The sequence below is a fragment of the Anarrhichthys ocellatus genome, unplaced genomic scaffold, assembly GCF_004355925.1.
Source record: "Anarrhichthys ocellatus isolate YVR2014 unplaced genomic scaffold, GSC_Weel_1.0 scaffold47, whole genome shotgun sequence".
In the NCBI taxonomy this organism is placed as follows: Eukaryota; Metazoa; Chordata; class Actinopteri; order Perciformes; family Anarhichadidae; genus Anarrhichthys; species Anarrhichthys ocellatus.
This window is the reverse complement of record NW_022280077.1, coordinates 1,320,562-1,336,880: the sequence shown is the minus strand read 5'-3', so window position 1 is coordinate 1,336,880 and position 16,319 is coordinate 1,320,562. Positions and strand designations below refer to the sequence as shown.

General features: G+C 40.0%; 2 protein-coding genes across 7 annotated transcripts in view; one reads left to right on the top strand and one right to left on the bottom strand.

Annotated features, from left to right (window-relative positions):
* Nucleotides 1-64: 64 nt before the first annotated feature.
* On the bottom strand, nt 65-5,514 carry LOC116395540 (cell surface A33 antigen). Its single transcript, XM_031869523.1, has 7 exons — nt 5,349-5,514; nt 4,862-5,028; nt 3,372-3,585; nt 3,045-3,209; nt 2,804-2,920; nt 2,596-2,719; nt 65-2,428 (listed from the first exon to the last, which is right to left on the bottom strand). The coding sequence occupies exons 1-7, from the start codon at nt 5,398-5,400 to the stop codon at nt 1,828-1,830; spliced, it is 1,440 nt and encodes a 479-aa protein (XP_031725383.1). The 5' UTR covers nt 5,401-5,514; the 3' UTR covers nt 65-1,827.
* A 3,326-nt stretch (nt 5,515-8,840) lies between these two features.
* The window catches only part of pou2f1b (POU class 2 homeobox 1b), a 15,672-nt gene continuing 8,193 nt past the window's right edge, over nt 8,841-16,319 (top strand). For 3 of the 6 annotated variants that reach the window (XM_031869492.1, XM_031869491.1, XM_031869483.1), the window contains exon 1: nt 8,841-8,919. In XM_031869492.1, the coding sequence (XP_031725352.1) occupies nt 8,874-8,919 (46 nt within the window). In that variant the 5' untranslated portion in view covers nt 8,841-8,873. The remainder of the gene's footprint in view (nt 8,920-16,319) is intronic. The other 3 variants (XM_031869490.1, XM_031869487.1, XM_031869485.1) reach the window with 2 other exon arrangements.

Below are 16,319 nucleotides of genomic sequence, written 5' to 3'. Positions count from 1 at the left end.
TGACCCACTTTTCTTTTTTTGAACTCGATTAGTTTTTCTTCATTTACAAAAATGCAATTTGACATTAGGGGGAATCATTTATCACACAAAAACATTTAGAAAAAGTTACACACAGACATCAAACAGTAAAAAAACTAACCTACACCAAGACACGTTAAAAATAAGTATTAAAATAGGTGTAAATCTAGCACAGATGCAGCTGAGGCACTTTGCTATTCTCGATCACAAACTACAGGTTAAACCTAAAATCAAAGATAATGTACACATTTTATATGGTTGACTGAAAAAGGAACAATCCCTTTTGCCTGAAACAATGTTTTAACAACAAGCCCCAAATTACTGCAGTAGATATTTGGCCTGAATATGTGAGCTATACGTATGTATTAATGATTGGATGGTGTTCAATGACCAATTCACATCAATTGAGATAGGCACTGGACACATTTTTATGGAAAAAAACCAAACAATATCAACACTACAAAGAGTATGATGACACTATTAGTATACATTATAATTAAAGACCCTCGGTATCCATACTGAGACCTCTGGGCATATTAACCCTCTCTGACATTGGCCTATTGATTGAGGTCCTGATTAGCTAGAGCACAAAGATTTATCATACGTCTAAAGTTGTGTTCTGAATAGTCTCACAGGTGTAAAAACTGTTTATCATCATCATCTCAAACATACTTAAAGTTGAGCCACCTTGGGAATTCCAGGTAACCAACCACACTAATACTCACTAGCCTACGTTACCAGTTTACTCACACTGGTGAAACGAACAGGTCAGGCTAAATTAAATGTTAGCACACTGTGACAGGTGTGGCAGGGTCAGAAGTTACCAGGTTGATTTGGTTGAATAATTTTTTGTGTGTCTCAACTCCTTTTAAAAGTCAGACCAGGATTAATTACAGCAAAACTTTAGACAAAAAGTAAATTCTGTTGAATCACCGTGATTAGTGGTCCAGTTAGTTGGCAACTAGCTGTGCAAGACAGTAGTACCAATGTCACTAAGCTTCAAGCACCACCCAACTGAATATTCTTAAATAGTGGTCTTTATTTACTTCAGTAGAAGACAGAATGCGGCTTTTATGTGGGACCGGCTGATATCAGAGACACATCTAATTTAGACCGTTCCCCTGGCTATTATTTGAGTACTGGCTTTTTACATGACAATTCATAGTGTTTGCGAGGATGTGCAAATTAATTTAGCTGCGTCTCTTTATGACATGACCTGGCCCTAAAAGCCCTTTCAGACACAATGCGACAATGGCACCACTGAGCTCTGAAACCCATATTTCCAATAATAATAACTTTAATAACCACAATAGGTGCGCCACAATAGCTCTTTGCTGCGTTGAGCAAAGTGCATGCCAGCCAGGTATGGAAGGTAAAATAGAGGAAAAACTCCTCTTGTGTGCGTCTGAATTTCCTGAACTGTCCAACACCAGTTTGCGCTAGTATCAAGACCTCGGGATCAAAGCTCTGTCTTGGAAACATGTTTCCTACCAACTAGGCATAGCAGGTGTGCTAGCAGTTAGCGCTTGCTTCTTAGCAAGTGACAGTTACATCTTCATTGCTGGCAACAGCTAATCATGTTGCACGCTTAAAGGTTTGAAAACTCCACCTATTTTATTCTGTCGTCTGCGACTTCCCCGAACACCTAGTCTGAAGTGTGCTGAACCAAGCGGTGTGTGGAGCTCAAATCGCATCGTGTCTGAGGGCTTTTAGGTCAATCTCTAAACCCAGTAAATATATTTTTAGTGCATCAAACAAAAAAGAAAAAGAAACTTTTAGGGCATGTAGACATTCAGTAACACAAGGTTATTAATACCGGTTTCTGTTTTGATCGTCGATGTAATCGAGGCGATCGCGGCTTCCGCGGTCACGCCGCTCGTCGAGGCGATCACGACTACCACGGTGAGCATCGCGTTGATCGTCAAGGCGATCATGACTACCACGGTGAGGATCGCGTTGATCGTCAAGGCGATCATGACTACCTCGGTAAGCATCATGTTGATCATCAAGGCGATCACGACTACCTCGGTAAGCATCACGTTGATCATCAAGGCGATCACGACTACCTCGGTAAGTATCGCGTTTTTCATCAAGACGATCCCGACTGCCACCGTAACGATCACGTTCATCATCGAGGTTATCGCGACTTCCACGGTGGTGATCGTGCTGGCTGTCCTGGTAACGCCGAGAGGCTACATCACTGCCCTTGCCATCATTCTTTTCTTTACCACTATTGTAACTGTGTTGATCGTCCTCCAACTTACTACTAACGATGTAGTTGTTTCGAGGAACAACGTCCTTGTCTTCATGCTGGTCGACCGGCTTTGTCTTGCTGTTTGACTTGTCGTCACTGTACTGCTCTCCAGCTTCAGGAGCATCTCTGTCATAAAACGCAGCTTCTTTGGGGACACTAACAGGCAAAATACACAAAACAAAGAAAAAATGGTTAGGTTGGGCTGTTGGATGACCTAAGTAAAGCACCTGTAAACCCCACTTAGATACTAACAATGAATACACTAACATTAGTGTTGTTGGTGGTTTACAGTGGCAGAAACACACAGGATATATCACACATACCCTTCAGCATATTTGTCCTTTTTGCCCTTTTTCTTGCAGTAACAGAAGATTAGGATCCCCAGCAACACCAGACCTGCGAGGACTCCTCCAATTATAGCTGCAGTGGACCCAGCGTTCATGCTGCCTGAGGAGAAAGGAGGAAAGACGAAAGTCATTAACACTTAGCCCAGCACTAAGAATAGCAGGTGAATCATGTTAAAACACTCACCGGCCGTCACAGCTAAAGTAAAGTTGCAACTGTTAGAACCAATCCGATTTGCTGATGTGCAAATGTAGAACCCAGATGTATCTCTGGAAATATTGAAGAGAGATAGAGCTCCATCCTCTGCAAAATAATGACAAAAATTTGGCTAAACAATTCTGAGATCATGGGCCATTCTTTCCATTCACACTAATGAGGGGAACTCATGCGTGCTTCAAAGTAACACATGGATGGTTGAAATGTATACTTTCGGTTGTCTTTGGTGGAAATGGTTTGCGAACGTTTTTGACACTGTAGCCGGTCCATTCATATAGGGGTGTAGGTGATCCCTCCTCAGACATGCAGGTGAGAGTGATGTTGTGCCAGTACGCTGCTTCTCCCTGAATCATGCAGATCGGCTTAGAGGGAGGCACTGGAAGAAAACAAAGAGGTTAACTAAAAGGATACAATCACTTTGCAGAACTTTGCAAGCAGAATTGATCTGACACCTTCATGGAGACAAGATATAAATGCAATTATTCACAATAGACAGATAGATAAATAGAGTTAAAACATGTCAGTGGTTAATTCTTACCCAGGACTAAAAGGGACGTGGTGGCAGATGTTGTTCCCTCATCATCATTGGGGATCATGACACTGCATTGGTAACTGCGGTTGTCCTGCATGTTCACCTTTGTTAAGCGCAGTGTGCTCACTTGTCTGTCCACGTCAACCTCCATAAAGGCTCTGCCTTCATAATCAGGTGCAATGTCAATCGGATTGTTTATAAAGTAGGTGGCCACTAAGAGCTAGAGAAATAAACACAAACATATTATACATATAGATATCTGATCACTACAATATAATAATACAATATGGTAATAACTCAGTACTCAATATTCACCAGTATATGATTATATATATTATAATCAATGGGATGCCACATTTCGACACGATATTACATAATGTTTAAGGATCGTATGCTGTACAATATGGGACCCCAAAATGTTCAATATTAAACGAATAAATAAATAAGACATTATGAAATTAAAATATGTAAATTAATTTGTGAAAAAAAGATTTAAACTGTTATAAAAAGTTCTTTCATTATTCATTTTCAGTCTGTTTTTTTAAATTATGAAGTTTTTTCCAATAACACTTCTATTTCATATCAAGTTTTATTTCAAAATTAGCCAGCTGGGTTGGTAATATGTTAGTTTCTGTGTCTATGTGTCCATTTACAGCAGCAGCCAGATTGTTGATTCAGAATTACTTTATAGTTTATCTGTTCATTCTTCAGGTTCCTCTTCAGTCATCAAAGTCATACATCTTTGATGTATTCTTTTTTATACAATTTATTATCACTATTTATCAAAATACTAAATTATGTGTTTAGTGCAAAGTTCTTCTGAATGAACTGCAGCATAAATTCTAACGTCTAATGTGTGCAGCACTTGGTTATGTGCAAGATGCAATCTTTACTTATTCATAGGACAAAGGTCACAACCGCTAGAAACCTTGGAACTTATCCAGTATCACATTCAGTTAAAGCAGAGCTCCTTATGGAAACTGTGCTTTGCTTCAGCGAATCATTGTCCATTTTAAGAAGGACATTGCCACAATCCTGATATAACTTTAGTCTATGTTACTACAAACTTTAAAAAATCCCTGGTTTAGCAGTTGTCTCAGTGTGGCTGTAGTTTTCTGAGAATGTTAATAGATTGAAATATACACAATAATATCAACATAAAATAAATATGTTACTATTTGGATGTTGTTTATTACAGTTAAGTGGCAATATGCGGATCCTACACTTCCCATAATGCCGCTCAAATGCAGACACTCCCTGTTAAGTAAACACCAACGTCTTTCACACCCCACGCCCCTAGTTTTAGTTTCTGCTGTAATTGTGCCGCCTCAAAGCCCAAGCTGAGATAAATACAAGTAGCACTCCAAAAACGAGTTAACTGATCTTTCAATTTAAAATGAGCAGAGTTCCCTTTTAGTATAGCTCCCCACATAAGGCTGTATTTAGAAGATGTTATAACCACACATTGCGCATGCAGTTATAGTTAAACCTCTCACCATTGGTTCACCAGTATTGTCAGGGTAACCTTCCCATGTGAGGACGAGTGCATTGGTGACCGGTCTGGCTGGGATGAAGGAACAGGTCAAAGTAATATCACCTCCTCTTGCAACCTCATATCCTTTCTCTGGGATAGAAACCTGCAAACTCCTGCAGCAGGGAAGTACTGAAACAAAAGAAACATGTAATGTCGCTTGCCCAGTCGTTGTAGTTTATTTTGTATTTTTGAAAAAAATTGGTAGATACATTATTGATTTAATAAAAACTACTTCCACTACACTTTGTTTGTACTACTAAATATAACATACACCGTGTTTCTCTTGAAGGTAGATTGAATAAATGGTTTGGTCTCTTTTGAGTTCAACACAATCCTGCTTCCAGTTGAGTAGCAAGAAGTTGGATTAATGATTAACAGAGGTGATAATATAATAAAGGTGTGGTAGCGGTTTACAGGAAAAAGAGAAAGAATACACGCATGAAACCTACCTGTGACAATCAGAAATAGCTTTCGCCATCCAAACTGCCTCTTTGTGGTCATTGCTGAACGAGGATAGAAATGTTCAGCAGGTAGAAAATCTGAGATTGATGGTCTCAGTCCAAGAGCAAGAGTCCGCCCAACCTTCACGGTGAACTTCCAGGTATGGAGAAGTGAACATTTCCAGCTAATAAGTCAACGGCTATAGGTCACATGTCACCAGAGGACCAATCATTGACCTGCTATACCCATGATCATACTTGCCTATTACAGATGTATTTAAAATGGAGGGGGCTAGAAAACAAAAAATACTTAAATTATAAAATATAATTTACAGAGACAAAAAAAGATAGACTATAACTGATCCCTGATACAGCATACACAGACAGACATGTAGACATGTGGATGGACAGGTGGATAGATGGCTGCAAATCAGTCAATGTAAAACTAATGTCAACAACAGTGTACACAGAAAATAATATAGTCTATCTGAAATAAATTATTTAACTGATCACAGTTAGTAACCAAGTTGCTCCACATTTTAATGGATTTTGACCTTCCCAGAAAGTTACAATGTGTCTCCGCACCTGCTGTTGTACTCAGTTTGACCTGCAGGCTGCAGTATTGCACTGACAGTGATGCTGCGTGAGTTCAATACAAAAACGGTTATCGCTGACCTATAAATGTATCAAGGCACAAACACTAATAAAAGAACATGAATGTAATTGAAAAGATAATGCCCTTTGACCTTGTTGCTTTAACTTGCTGTGGTCTGATCATGTTTTACTTTTGTAGTTGGTATAGTTTAATCAAGAGTTTCCCAACCTAAGGGTTTGGCCCCCTCCAAAGGGTCACAAGATACATCTGACGGGGGTCGTGAGATAATCAATGGGGTAGGAAAAAAGACAAAACAAAGTTCATGTTCTTTTAAAATATATATATATAATATAATAATATTTGGAGACCCAACTAAACACTGTTTTTGTCAGAGGTCACAGGGCAAAAAGAATGAGATTCAATGTTTAATCTTCATCAATGGGTTGTAGTTTATCAGCTATTTTAATTGTAAAATCTTAATCTTAAAGTAGGCCATCTAGTAGCTGTCTGATAAATATAGTGGATTAGCAAGTAAAATATTTCTCTCTTACTTGAAGTAGGGTACAAGTATAAGAGTAGCATACAATTTAAATAGTACGGTGACGTAACTAGATAAATGTACTTGTTACTTTCCGCCACTGTTTTAAATCATTCTTTGATTCAATACATATAAGGTGAAGTAATGAATGTTTCTGTGAATTTTGTGAAATGATTTGAATAAAGTATGAACACATTCCCTAAGTCTGCAGTGGGTAAAGGATGTAATTGGCTGTAATATATATATATATATATATATATATATATATATATATATAATGTTTTAATCTATTTTACTGTTCCAGGTGCTTCTTACTTTCCAATCAATTCTGTATGGTATGAAAATGAATTTGCAGACGTTCACAAGCTGAGCACAGCCAGATAAACCTGCTGAGGGACCCGAGGCAAACATTAGCCGCTGTGACCCTATTAACCCCGTGTGTGTTGTGTAGGCACCCTGTTGCCTCTCATCATGCAAGGTGCTCACAGTAGACTACACATAATAACTTCACTACCAAGAAACATACTAATACTCCGATGCTAGAATACTAATTGGCAACAGGTTTTCCATGTGTTGATTTGTTTTTTCCTGACTTTTGTATTTATGAATATATGCTATGTGAGCACAATTTCAACAGAAAAATAAGGGTATTAAACTAAATTTGGATACAAGGCACCATCACAAGACAGGGCTACATCATTAAGTAGGACTATTAATTGATTTAGAACATTTATGGTGCAAATTTGCTATTAATCAAATTACCAAAACCAAGTGGCATGCAGTGGACGTGGGCCTAACCAGTTGGTAATCAAGCCTCATGCTGTTGTGGGTTCAATATGAAAGATCAAGTCTGGACTCATTTTTGTTGTGTTAAACTGTTGTTGCATGGTTGTGTGCAGGTTGGTTTTATAATACTGTATTGCATTACCTTGAAAAAATTACTTTCACAAAAAGTTATTGCAACTTTGATGTTGACTGAGATGTGTGCACAACTTATTAAAACATGAAACACACATGCAGTTATAAAGGTTATACAAACGCTGTTTATACTGTTTGGTTTATAACACACTGTAGTGGTTTATAACACACTACAATGTAGTTGTAAGCAGATGCGAGTACATAGAATTATAAGTATTATTATTATTAAATTATAAAATGTATTTATGTTTTCATAACAACTGATGTATTTAAGCAGCAAATAAATGACTGATAACACAGTAAAACAGCTGTAATGCCAGAACAAATCCTTATAGTCTCATAAAACATTTACTATTTCTGCAGATCATTCAAAGGTAGGTTTAAAATAATTTATAGATACGCTCAAAACACACGTAGAGCTTCAAGATTCATTCTCGACTTCAGAAAACACCTGAATGTGGATGTAATGTAATGGGCTATCTTGGTATAAACAGTGCAGATTAATGAGCAAAATGTAGGAAGTGGCTGGGATAAAAGAAAACGTGTCCCCACTTCTCATCCCTTCATATTAGAGAAGTGAAATTTCCTTTCTCTGGTTAAGGCGAGGTCAACCGACAATTTGTCTCTTTTGTGGTTTTATTCTTTTTGCAGGATGGATGTAAAATTATATTAATTGATTTCTGTACTTATTTGAGAATGTGCAACTACGCAGCAAGCATATTTTTTCCTTAGTATATAGGCTAAATAGAAGTACCTAAGATTACAAATTTCAACTAAACAACATAAAAAAGAAAAACACAACTTTCATCAGCCAACAGCAATTATTCCACAAAGCTTCATGCTTTGTTTAAAAAACTTTACGTCTTTAAATATAATCAAAATGTCTGTCCAACAACAAGCAAAATGTCGCAACACCTAGATTTATTGCCAAAAGTAAAACTCCTGTCAGTGTTACACATCTGGAGTAATAATACTGCATTCTTTTTTTGGGTACAATTAGCTCATAACTGCTTTGTTATTGATGTCTAAATGTCTGTGTCAGAATCACAGATAGAGATAATAGTGATAATGACACATAACCTAAAGATTGAGGGTTATTGTTGTGCAGAAACACAGTTTTAGATGTTTGTTCCGTCTGTGTAAATACATTTGACTTTAAATGACTACAAGTCTCTGAGTAGGGAGTACTCTGTATCAGAGGTTGTAGTATGTTGTAGTTTGTATTACTCGGTTATATTGTCAAAGACCAGAACAGCGTACCTGTGCGCTGGCTTTGATCTTTCTAGGTCTTTGGGATCCACTCAAGCCCCTTTCAGTCTAAATCCACAGTGTAAGAATAGTTAGCTGATTATTTAAGTGTGTAAAATAAAGCCACAGTGAACAACAACCCGCACACACTCAACTCAGCGAGTATGCGTGTGTATGTATGCATGTGTGTGGCACTGGTAGGCTCAGGGCTGGGATTTTGGGTTAAATATTCAAAATGGCGGACGGAGGAGCAGCGAGTCAAGATGAGAGTTCAGGACCAGGTAATGATTACAGCATTTTACATATTCATACTCATATTCAAACTGTCTTACTCGCAGATTATGGTAAACGGAGAGCAGATGAGCCGCAGATGGACTCACAGATAAGGATGATATTCTGTTGTTTACACTCCGCTAGCAGCTGCACTTTGACAGAGGAGGAAACGAGCTATTGCGGTTCGATGGCACAAATTACATGGAAACATGCCTCCCCCCTTTGTGTGATTACACGGCCGTACGCCGCTACATATTCATACCTCTGTCGACAAATACAGTTTAGCATATTTTATTAGTAATCGCCGACGTGACTGTGGTTCATATGTGACACATTTAGATATTTCGCTAACGCAATCTGATTGAAATGAGGATGCTAGCCGAGCTAGCGTTAGCTCCGCTGCTAGCGCTGTGGCTTTGTGTTGATGCACAACACTGGAGCGTTTTGGACGAGGTTTGCATATTCATTTCGGAGAGCCGGGGCAGTGGCTGCGCTTGTTTTGTTGTTGTTTTTTTCAAATGCTATTTGGAGGGAATAAAACAAAATGGAGCACACCTGTATTTTTGTTAAATGCACGGTGTCAGCTCGGCGTGCTTCGGCTCGACCTGCTTTTTTTTTTTTTTTTTTTTCTTTTTCTTTTTTTTTAAAACAGCAGAGCGTTTTTCCCCTCAGCCTTTTGTGCTCGGTGGAGCCTCAGATACACTGTTGTGTTATTCATGCGGGCCTGTGCGGGGTTCAGCATACCATCGACCCGACCAGGAGCTGGAGCGACACAATACCTGCCTGTCAACACGACATTTGACGTGTATATTGACTCAAGTGTAAAGAAAAAGTGCCCTCGTCTGTTCACACGTTACACGGTTGTTCTCCGACTGGCTAACCGGCTAACTCACCTCCTCTAACTTGGTCCACTCGTTCAGACGCTAAACTTTACGTTCATTTTAACTGCGCTAAACATACAGACAGGGTTGTGGCTGTTAAAACATATGAAAATAGTGTTGTGTTTCTCTCGTCGCCAGTGTTCAAGTTATAACGTTACTACAGTTTGATTGAAGTTATGTTGAGCACTTTCTTTAACTATAAGTGGGAGTCGTCTGGCGCTGATAGCGAACTGTTAATCCATCTCATTAGAATATTTAATTTATTCCTACAACTTTTAATTGACTGAGCACTTTTTTAAAAACTTGGTTTGAACCCTTAAAGGTCGTCATCGTTGAGTTTTGATGGAGTCTGAATACAAAGATCGTACCTGTGAATCCCCCCGAGGCGCAGGGAGGAGGTAGTGAGGCCCACTTCCGGAAAGACAATAATAACAGGCAGGGCATTCTCCTCACTGTGTGGCTGCATGGCCAGGCAAGACACAGCTTGATGCCTCTCTTTACTCTTCAGTGTGTTGTTTAGTTTATTTAAAAAGAACCAGGGTGTTGTAGTAACTCAACAGATGAGTTTTATAATCTTTTTACTTCACAGTTCAAGTTGCTTTTTACACAAAAGACAATCAAAGAAGTGTCCTTAAAAGTAAATTGATTTTTTTTTAAATCTTTTGCATTGTTTGCCGTAGAGGGCTTATGTTCCTGTGACATACCTGTCTTTGCATGTCAAAGCAGAATATTGAATGGATCTGCAGTGTCCAGTGTTTCTTTGCTTGTTTTATTTTTCACAATAAAATTCTGCTTCGTGCCTTGGGCCCCACTGTGGATTTAGATTGTATTCCTTGTGATACAAACGCATGTATTTATACCCTCCCTGCAGTGTTCTGAGGATCACAGGGTAACTTTACCCACAGTAACGAGAGAATCACATCACTGGTAATAATGTTTCCAAGAGAGACGTGACACTGAATGATTTCCCATATCATGAGCCGAGCAAAAGGAGTTTGTTAGCGTATTGTGACATACAGTTTATGGAAATAAATGTAAAAAAATACATAGTTAACGTATTAAACTGGGCTTCTTAAAAGAAGAGACAAGAAGTAATTCGGTCATCCTCACACTTAGGCTACTTTTCTCATTTAATCAGTATTTTTTCAGTTCCACTCTCATTCCAGCCTTGTAATTCCATCATGAATATTCATTGCTGTAAACACAGTTGCTATGAATAATGCATCACGCACAGTAATAAATTCAGGACATGGCATCTCAAAGTACGGAGACGGCCTCTATGAAGGCTCCAGTCAGACGAGCGCTGTGGAGGAAAGTATCATAACTAATCAGAGCTGTGTGGCGCGCTCCGAACAGATAACCACTTGTTTCTGCTGATCTGTAGTCCAGAATGACCTTTTAGGAATGAAGCAACTGGTTGAAGATCGGCCATTATCTCCAAAAAAAAACAGGGTTTATTTAACACAAATAACAACTAAATTGTTGGGTTGTATCATATATACAGTGGGTACGGAAAGTATTCAGACCCCTTTAAATTTTTCACTCTTTGTTTCATTGCAGCCATTTTCTAAAATCAAAAAAGTTCATTTTATTTCTCATTAATGTACACTCAGCACCCCATCTTGACAGAAAAAAACAAATGTAGAAATTTTTGCAAATTTATTAAAAAAGAAAAACTGAAATATCACATGGTCATAAGTATTCAGACCCTTTGCTGTGACACTCATATTTAACTCGCATGCTGTCCATTTCTTCTGATCCTCCTTGAGATGGTTCTACTCCTTCATTGGAGTCCAGCTGTGTTTAATTAAACTGATTGGACTTGATTAGGAAAGGCACACACCTGTCTATATAAGACCTTACAGCTCACAGTGCATGTCAGAGCAAATGAGAATCATGAGGTCGAAGGAACTGCCCAAGGAGCTCAGAGACAGAATTGTGGCAAGGCACAGATCTGGCGACGGTTACAAAAGAATTTCTGCAGCACTCAAGGTTCCTAAGAGCACAGTGGCCTCCATAATCCTTAAATGGAAGATGTTTGGGACGACCAGAACTCTTCCTAGACCTGGCCGTCCAGCCAAACTGAGCAATCGTGGAAGAAGAGCCTTGGTGAGAGTGGTAAAGAAGAACCCAAAGATCACTGTGGCTGAGCTCCAGAGATGCAGTAGGGAGATGGGAGAAAGTTCCACAAAGTCAACTATCACTGCAGCCCTCCACCAGTCGGGGCTTTATGGCAGAGTGGCCCGACGGAAGCCTCTCCTCAGTGCAAGACATATGAAAGCCCGCATAGAGTTTGCCAAAAAACACATGAAGGACTCCCAGACTATGAGAAATAAGATTCTCTGGTCTGATGAGACCAAGATTGAACTTTTTGGCGTTAATTCTAAGCGGTATGTGTGGAGAAAACTAGGCACTGCTCATCACCTGCCCAATACAATCCTAACAGTGAAACATGGTGGTGGCAGCATCATGCTATGGGGGTGTTTTTCAGCTGCAGGGACAGGACGACTGGTTGCAATTGAAGGAAAGATGAATGCGGCCAAGTACAGAGATATCCTGGAAGCAAACCTCTTCCAGAGTGCTCTGGACCTCAGACTGGGCTGAAGGTTCACCTTCCAACAAGACAATGACCCTAAGCACACAGCTAAAATAACAAAGGAGTGGCTTCGGAACAACTCTGTGACCATTCTTGACTGGCCCAGCCAGAGCCCTGACCTAAACCCAATTGAGCATCTCTGGAGAGACCTGAAAATGGCTGTTCACCATCCAACCTGACGGAACTGGAGAGGATCTGCAAGGAAGAATGGCAGAGGATCCCCAAATCCAGGTGTGAAAAACTTGTTGCATCATTCCCAAGAAGACTCATGGCTGTACTAGCTCAAAAGGTGCTTCTACTCAATACTGAGCAAAGGGTCTGAATACTTATGACCATGTGATATTTCAGTTTTTCTTTTTTAATAAATTTGCAAAAATTTCTACATTTCTGTTTTTTTCTGTCAAGATGGGGTGCTGAGTGTACATTAATGAGAAATAAAATGAACTTTTTTGATTTTAGAAAATGGCTGCAATGAAACAAAGAGTGAAAAATTTAAAGGGGTCTGAATACTTTCCGTACCCACTGTATGTTAAGCATTTGGAAGGGGCACAAATATGGAAACTCATTTATAGGTATAACAAGTGAGATGATCCATATAATGGAAGGCCTTTACAAAAAGTAGACCCAGAGGGGCTTATGATTGGTTGTTGCCATTTGGCATGTTGTCCCCCTATGACTCTCTTGTGTCTGCCACTATTAAGATCACTAATAAACATTTGCCAGGATTTGATGAAAAGTGTTTCAAACATTCAGCCTCACAAAAATGTTGTTCTGCAGTTGTAATCGTGTGTCTTCTTTATAGAAACGAGGCGAAAGTGGGAGAGTTTTGCGGTAAACTTTGTGAAACAAAGTTACTTGCAGTTGCAAGAAAGTGAAACGCACACCACATTAATAACCAGCAGCGATAATAACCAGCAGCGATTGCTTGTATCAGCTACCTAGACGGGGGTTTTATGTGTGTATTCAGACCGCCTGCACCATCAAACTGTAGCAGTGAATCATGGCTAACTTCCGCATGTGCTTTTATGAAGTACTTGAAATATTCCTACTCTCTCCACTCCCGAGAAACTTCACTTTAATTTAGCTGGATTGAATTTTCCAGCTGGCCTAGAGACGTTCGGCTAATGACCACCCTGGAGATACCACCGTAGCTTACAGTAGTGTTAGCCGCATTAGCCCTCATCACATTACAGCGCACTGTATTCTGTTCATTCTTGGCCTCAGTCCAGCGCTGCTGTTTGTGCCGTCTGTTGTCAGATTGTGTCGGTTTGATATGAATATTAAAGGCAATTTGAAATACGTTGGGTATTCATGTTGATTCTGCTTTAACCAGGAAGCGTACCGTTGTTTTGTTATTAATTAATACGATTATCTCTCGTGACCGTCCCAAGACCTCCGAGTGCTCAGACTGTTTCCCTGTTTTAAGGAGAAGTGGTCTTGATGCATTCTGTGTTTTAGGATGAAGAATATAGGCAGCAGGGCAGAATGTGGAGATGTACTCATTAAGTTCAACTCCGTCTCATGTTGAATCTCTCCCCTCACATTAACGGCTCTGCAGTATTCAGCCAGCCTTTCCCATATTACATCGCTAATGAGAGATCTATTTAAAATTCTCTTGGCAGGATATTTGTGTAAATGCATTGTTCCGCAGCAGGCTTTTTTGCAAACGGATCAACCGAGTAACTGTACATGTGTTGGAAGTGCACCGCCGAGCACCGCCCTTTGCATCCACTTCTCCTTTTTGTTTATTAATTTGTTTGCGTGATGTGATTGTTGAAGAGGTCAGAAAGATGGACCCCAGTCCAGATGCTTCACACAGCTGTGGCATCTGTACGGGTCGTAAAGTGGCCATCTTGTTAAACGGCAGTCTGGAGCTTAAACCAAACACTGCGTTGTTTGAAGAGATCAACAGTGAGAGTTTTAGTAATGTGGCGTTTGTTTATGGTTAAGACAGTTATTTCCAAACAGGAGTACTTCTGCAGGTAGAGAATACTTCACATGTTTTAGTTGTAACGTAAAATGTGAGGATTAGGCTACTTTACTTTGAAGTAATAGACCCTTGTTCAGACAAAACAAGGCATTGGTGTCACCTTTTTTATATTTCATAGCCTAAACGGATAGTCCAAAAAAGAGATATTCAGGGGAATTACTTAAATATTTAATAAATTGGTAGTTATATACACATAAATAAGATTACATATTGGTGTTAGGCTGATCTTTAGTATGCTTCTTCAATAACCCAATAACACTTTAGCACCACTAAGTTGTGAAACCGAGGTAGCATGCAAGCAGAAAATTAGAAATACAGTAATGAGAAGATGGTTGAAACATCTAGTTCACGTGGTAGTCAAACCTCAATCATAATCAGCAGGGATTATGATATCTAGTATAAAATAATATGTCACAACATTCACTTTTATTTAATCAATAGTATCCTTGAAGTTATTGACCATGTAGATGATGAACAGAAAATTAATCGGCAACTAGTTTTGTAATTTTTTCTCGCAAAAATATCCATCGATTCTAGTCTCTCAATTGTGAGAATCTTCTACTTTTCTGTGACGTTTATCATAATAAACCCAACATCTTTGGGTTTTGGACTATTTGACCCCCCCCCCCCCCTAACTTGAACTCATCTGAGCATTTCAGGGGAAAAAAATGTGGGGAACCACCACTGGTTCTAGGTCTGTAGCTGTGCTTCATATCGGCATGCAGCTGCCAGCATTGCTTAGTGATGGCACACTTGCCCTCGTCTTCTCACCGTGCTGATAAAGGCCGTGTTTGTTTTTCAGTGTGTTGGCGCCACCGGGCCCTCTCGGCGTTATGTGATCTGGTCAGCTAGTATGTAAATGCATTTCGTCAGGCAGCGGCCCAAGTGAAGAAGTAGATTGGAGCTTTATGCAGGAGCCGTTGTTGTGGATTTAGTTGGTAAGCTTCCTCCTCCTGTAGACCGCCATACAGCCACGCATTACTGTCCAGTCATTGTGATTCACCGGGCACCAGTTCCCCTGCTGTATTACCACTCTGAGCATGCTGGAAAATGAATTTAAAAGGGCTCCGAAATGAAATACTAATGGAATGTAAAGTTAATCTAAATATGCTAATCCCCCAAACACTTCATAAACATGGCCGGCAACAGCCCGCCACCCACTCTGTGTAGTCGCTCGCTGAGGAATGCTTTAGCCACAGGGGGTCCAGCAGTAATGACAGGCTTGTGGTGGATTAATGTGGAGTTATTTATTTCCGATTGAGCGAGTCCCTCCCTCCCACTTGTATCCCAGACCCCCCCCCCATTTAGCAGTTAGGCCCGGTCTCCATGACTCCTGGAGATACTTCCAACGAGCAGCCTGAGACCTCCTATTAATGCAGTCCGCCTCGCTAACATGTCCAGACCACCGCCGACAGGCCTCACACTGCATTCTGGGATATCTTCCGCCCTTTACCTGCTCTTAGCTAATTACTTTTTTAGCCGTGCACACAATAATTGGTCTTGTGATGCCGCCTCCCCTCCCTGTTCTGCGCCAAGTGCTAGTTTGAGCACTTTTTTTCTCCCCCCGTCCCCCCCCTCGTCTCTGTGTCGTCCTTATTCCCCTGTTTTTTTTTATCGTCCTCCAAAAGCCATCCAATTAATATGCTAATGAGCTGATAAATATTTATAGGGGTTTAAATTATGCAGAAAGCTCTCAGAGCCCGGTGTGAAATGCGTCGCTCGCAGGACTTCAAAGCCTTTGCATTGCTAACGAGGTAGGGGCAGATTTGCATATGGCTTTAATCAGCTGAATACTGATTATGCTTCATTATAGAGTTGGAGATGGGGGGGGGAATTTGAGGAGGCCGCCAGCTGCACTTGTCGTTTGTTTCATTCCAGCAAGAGAGGTTGAACTTTGAGAGAGAGAGAGAGAGAGAGAGAGAGAGAGAGAGAGAGAGAGAG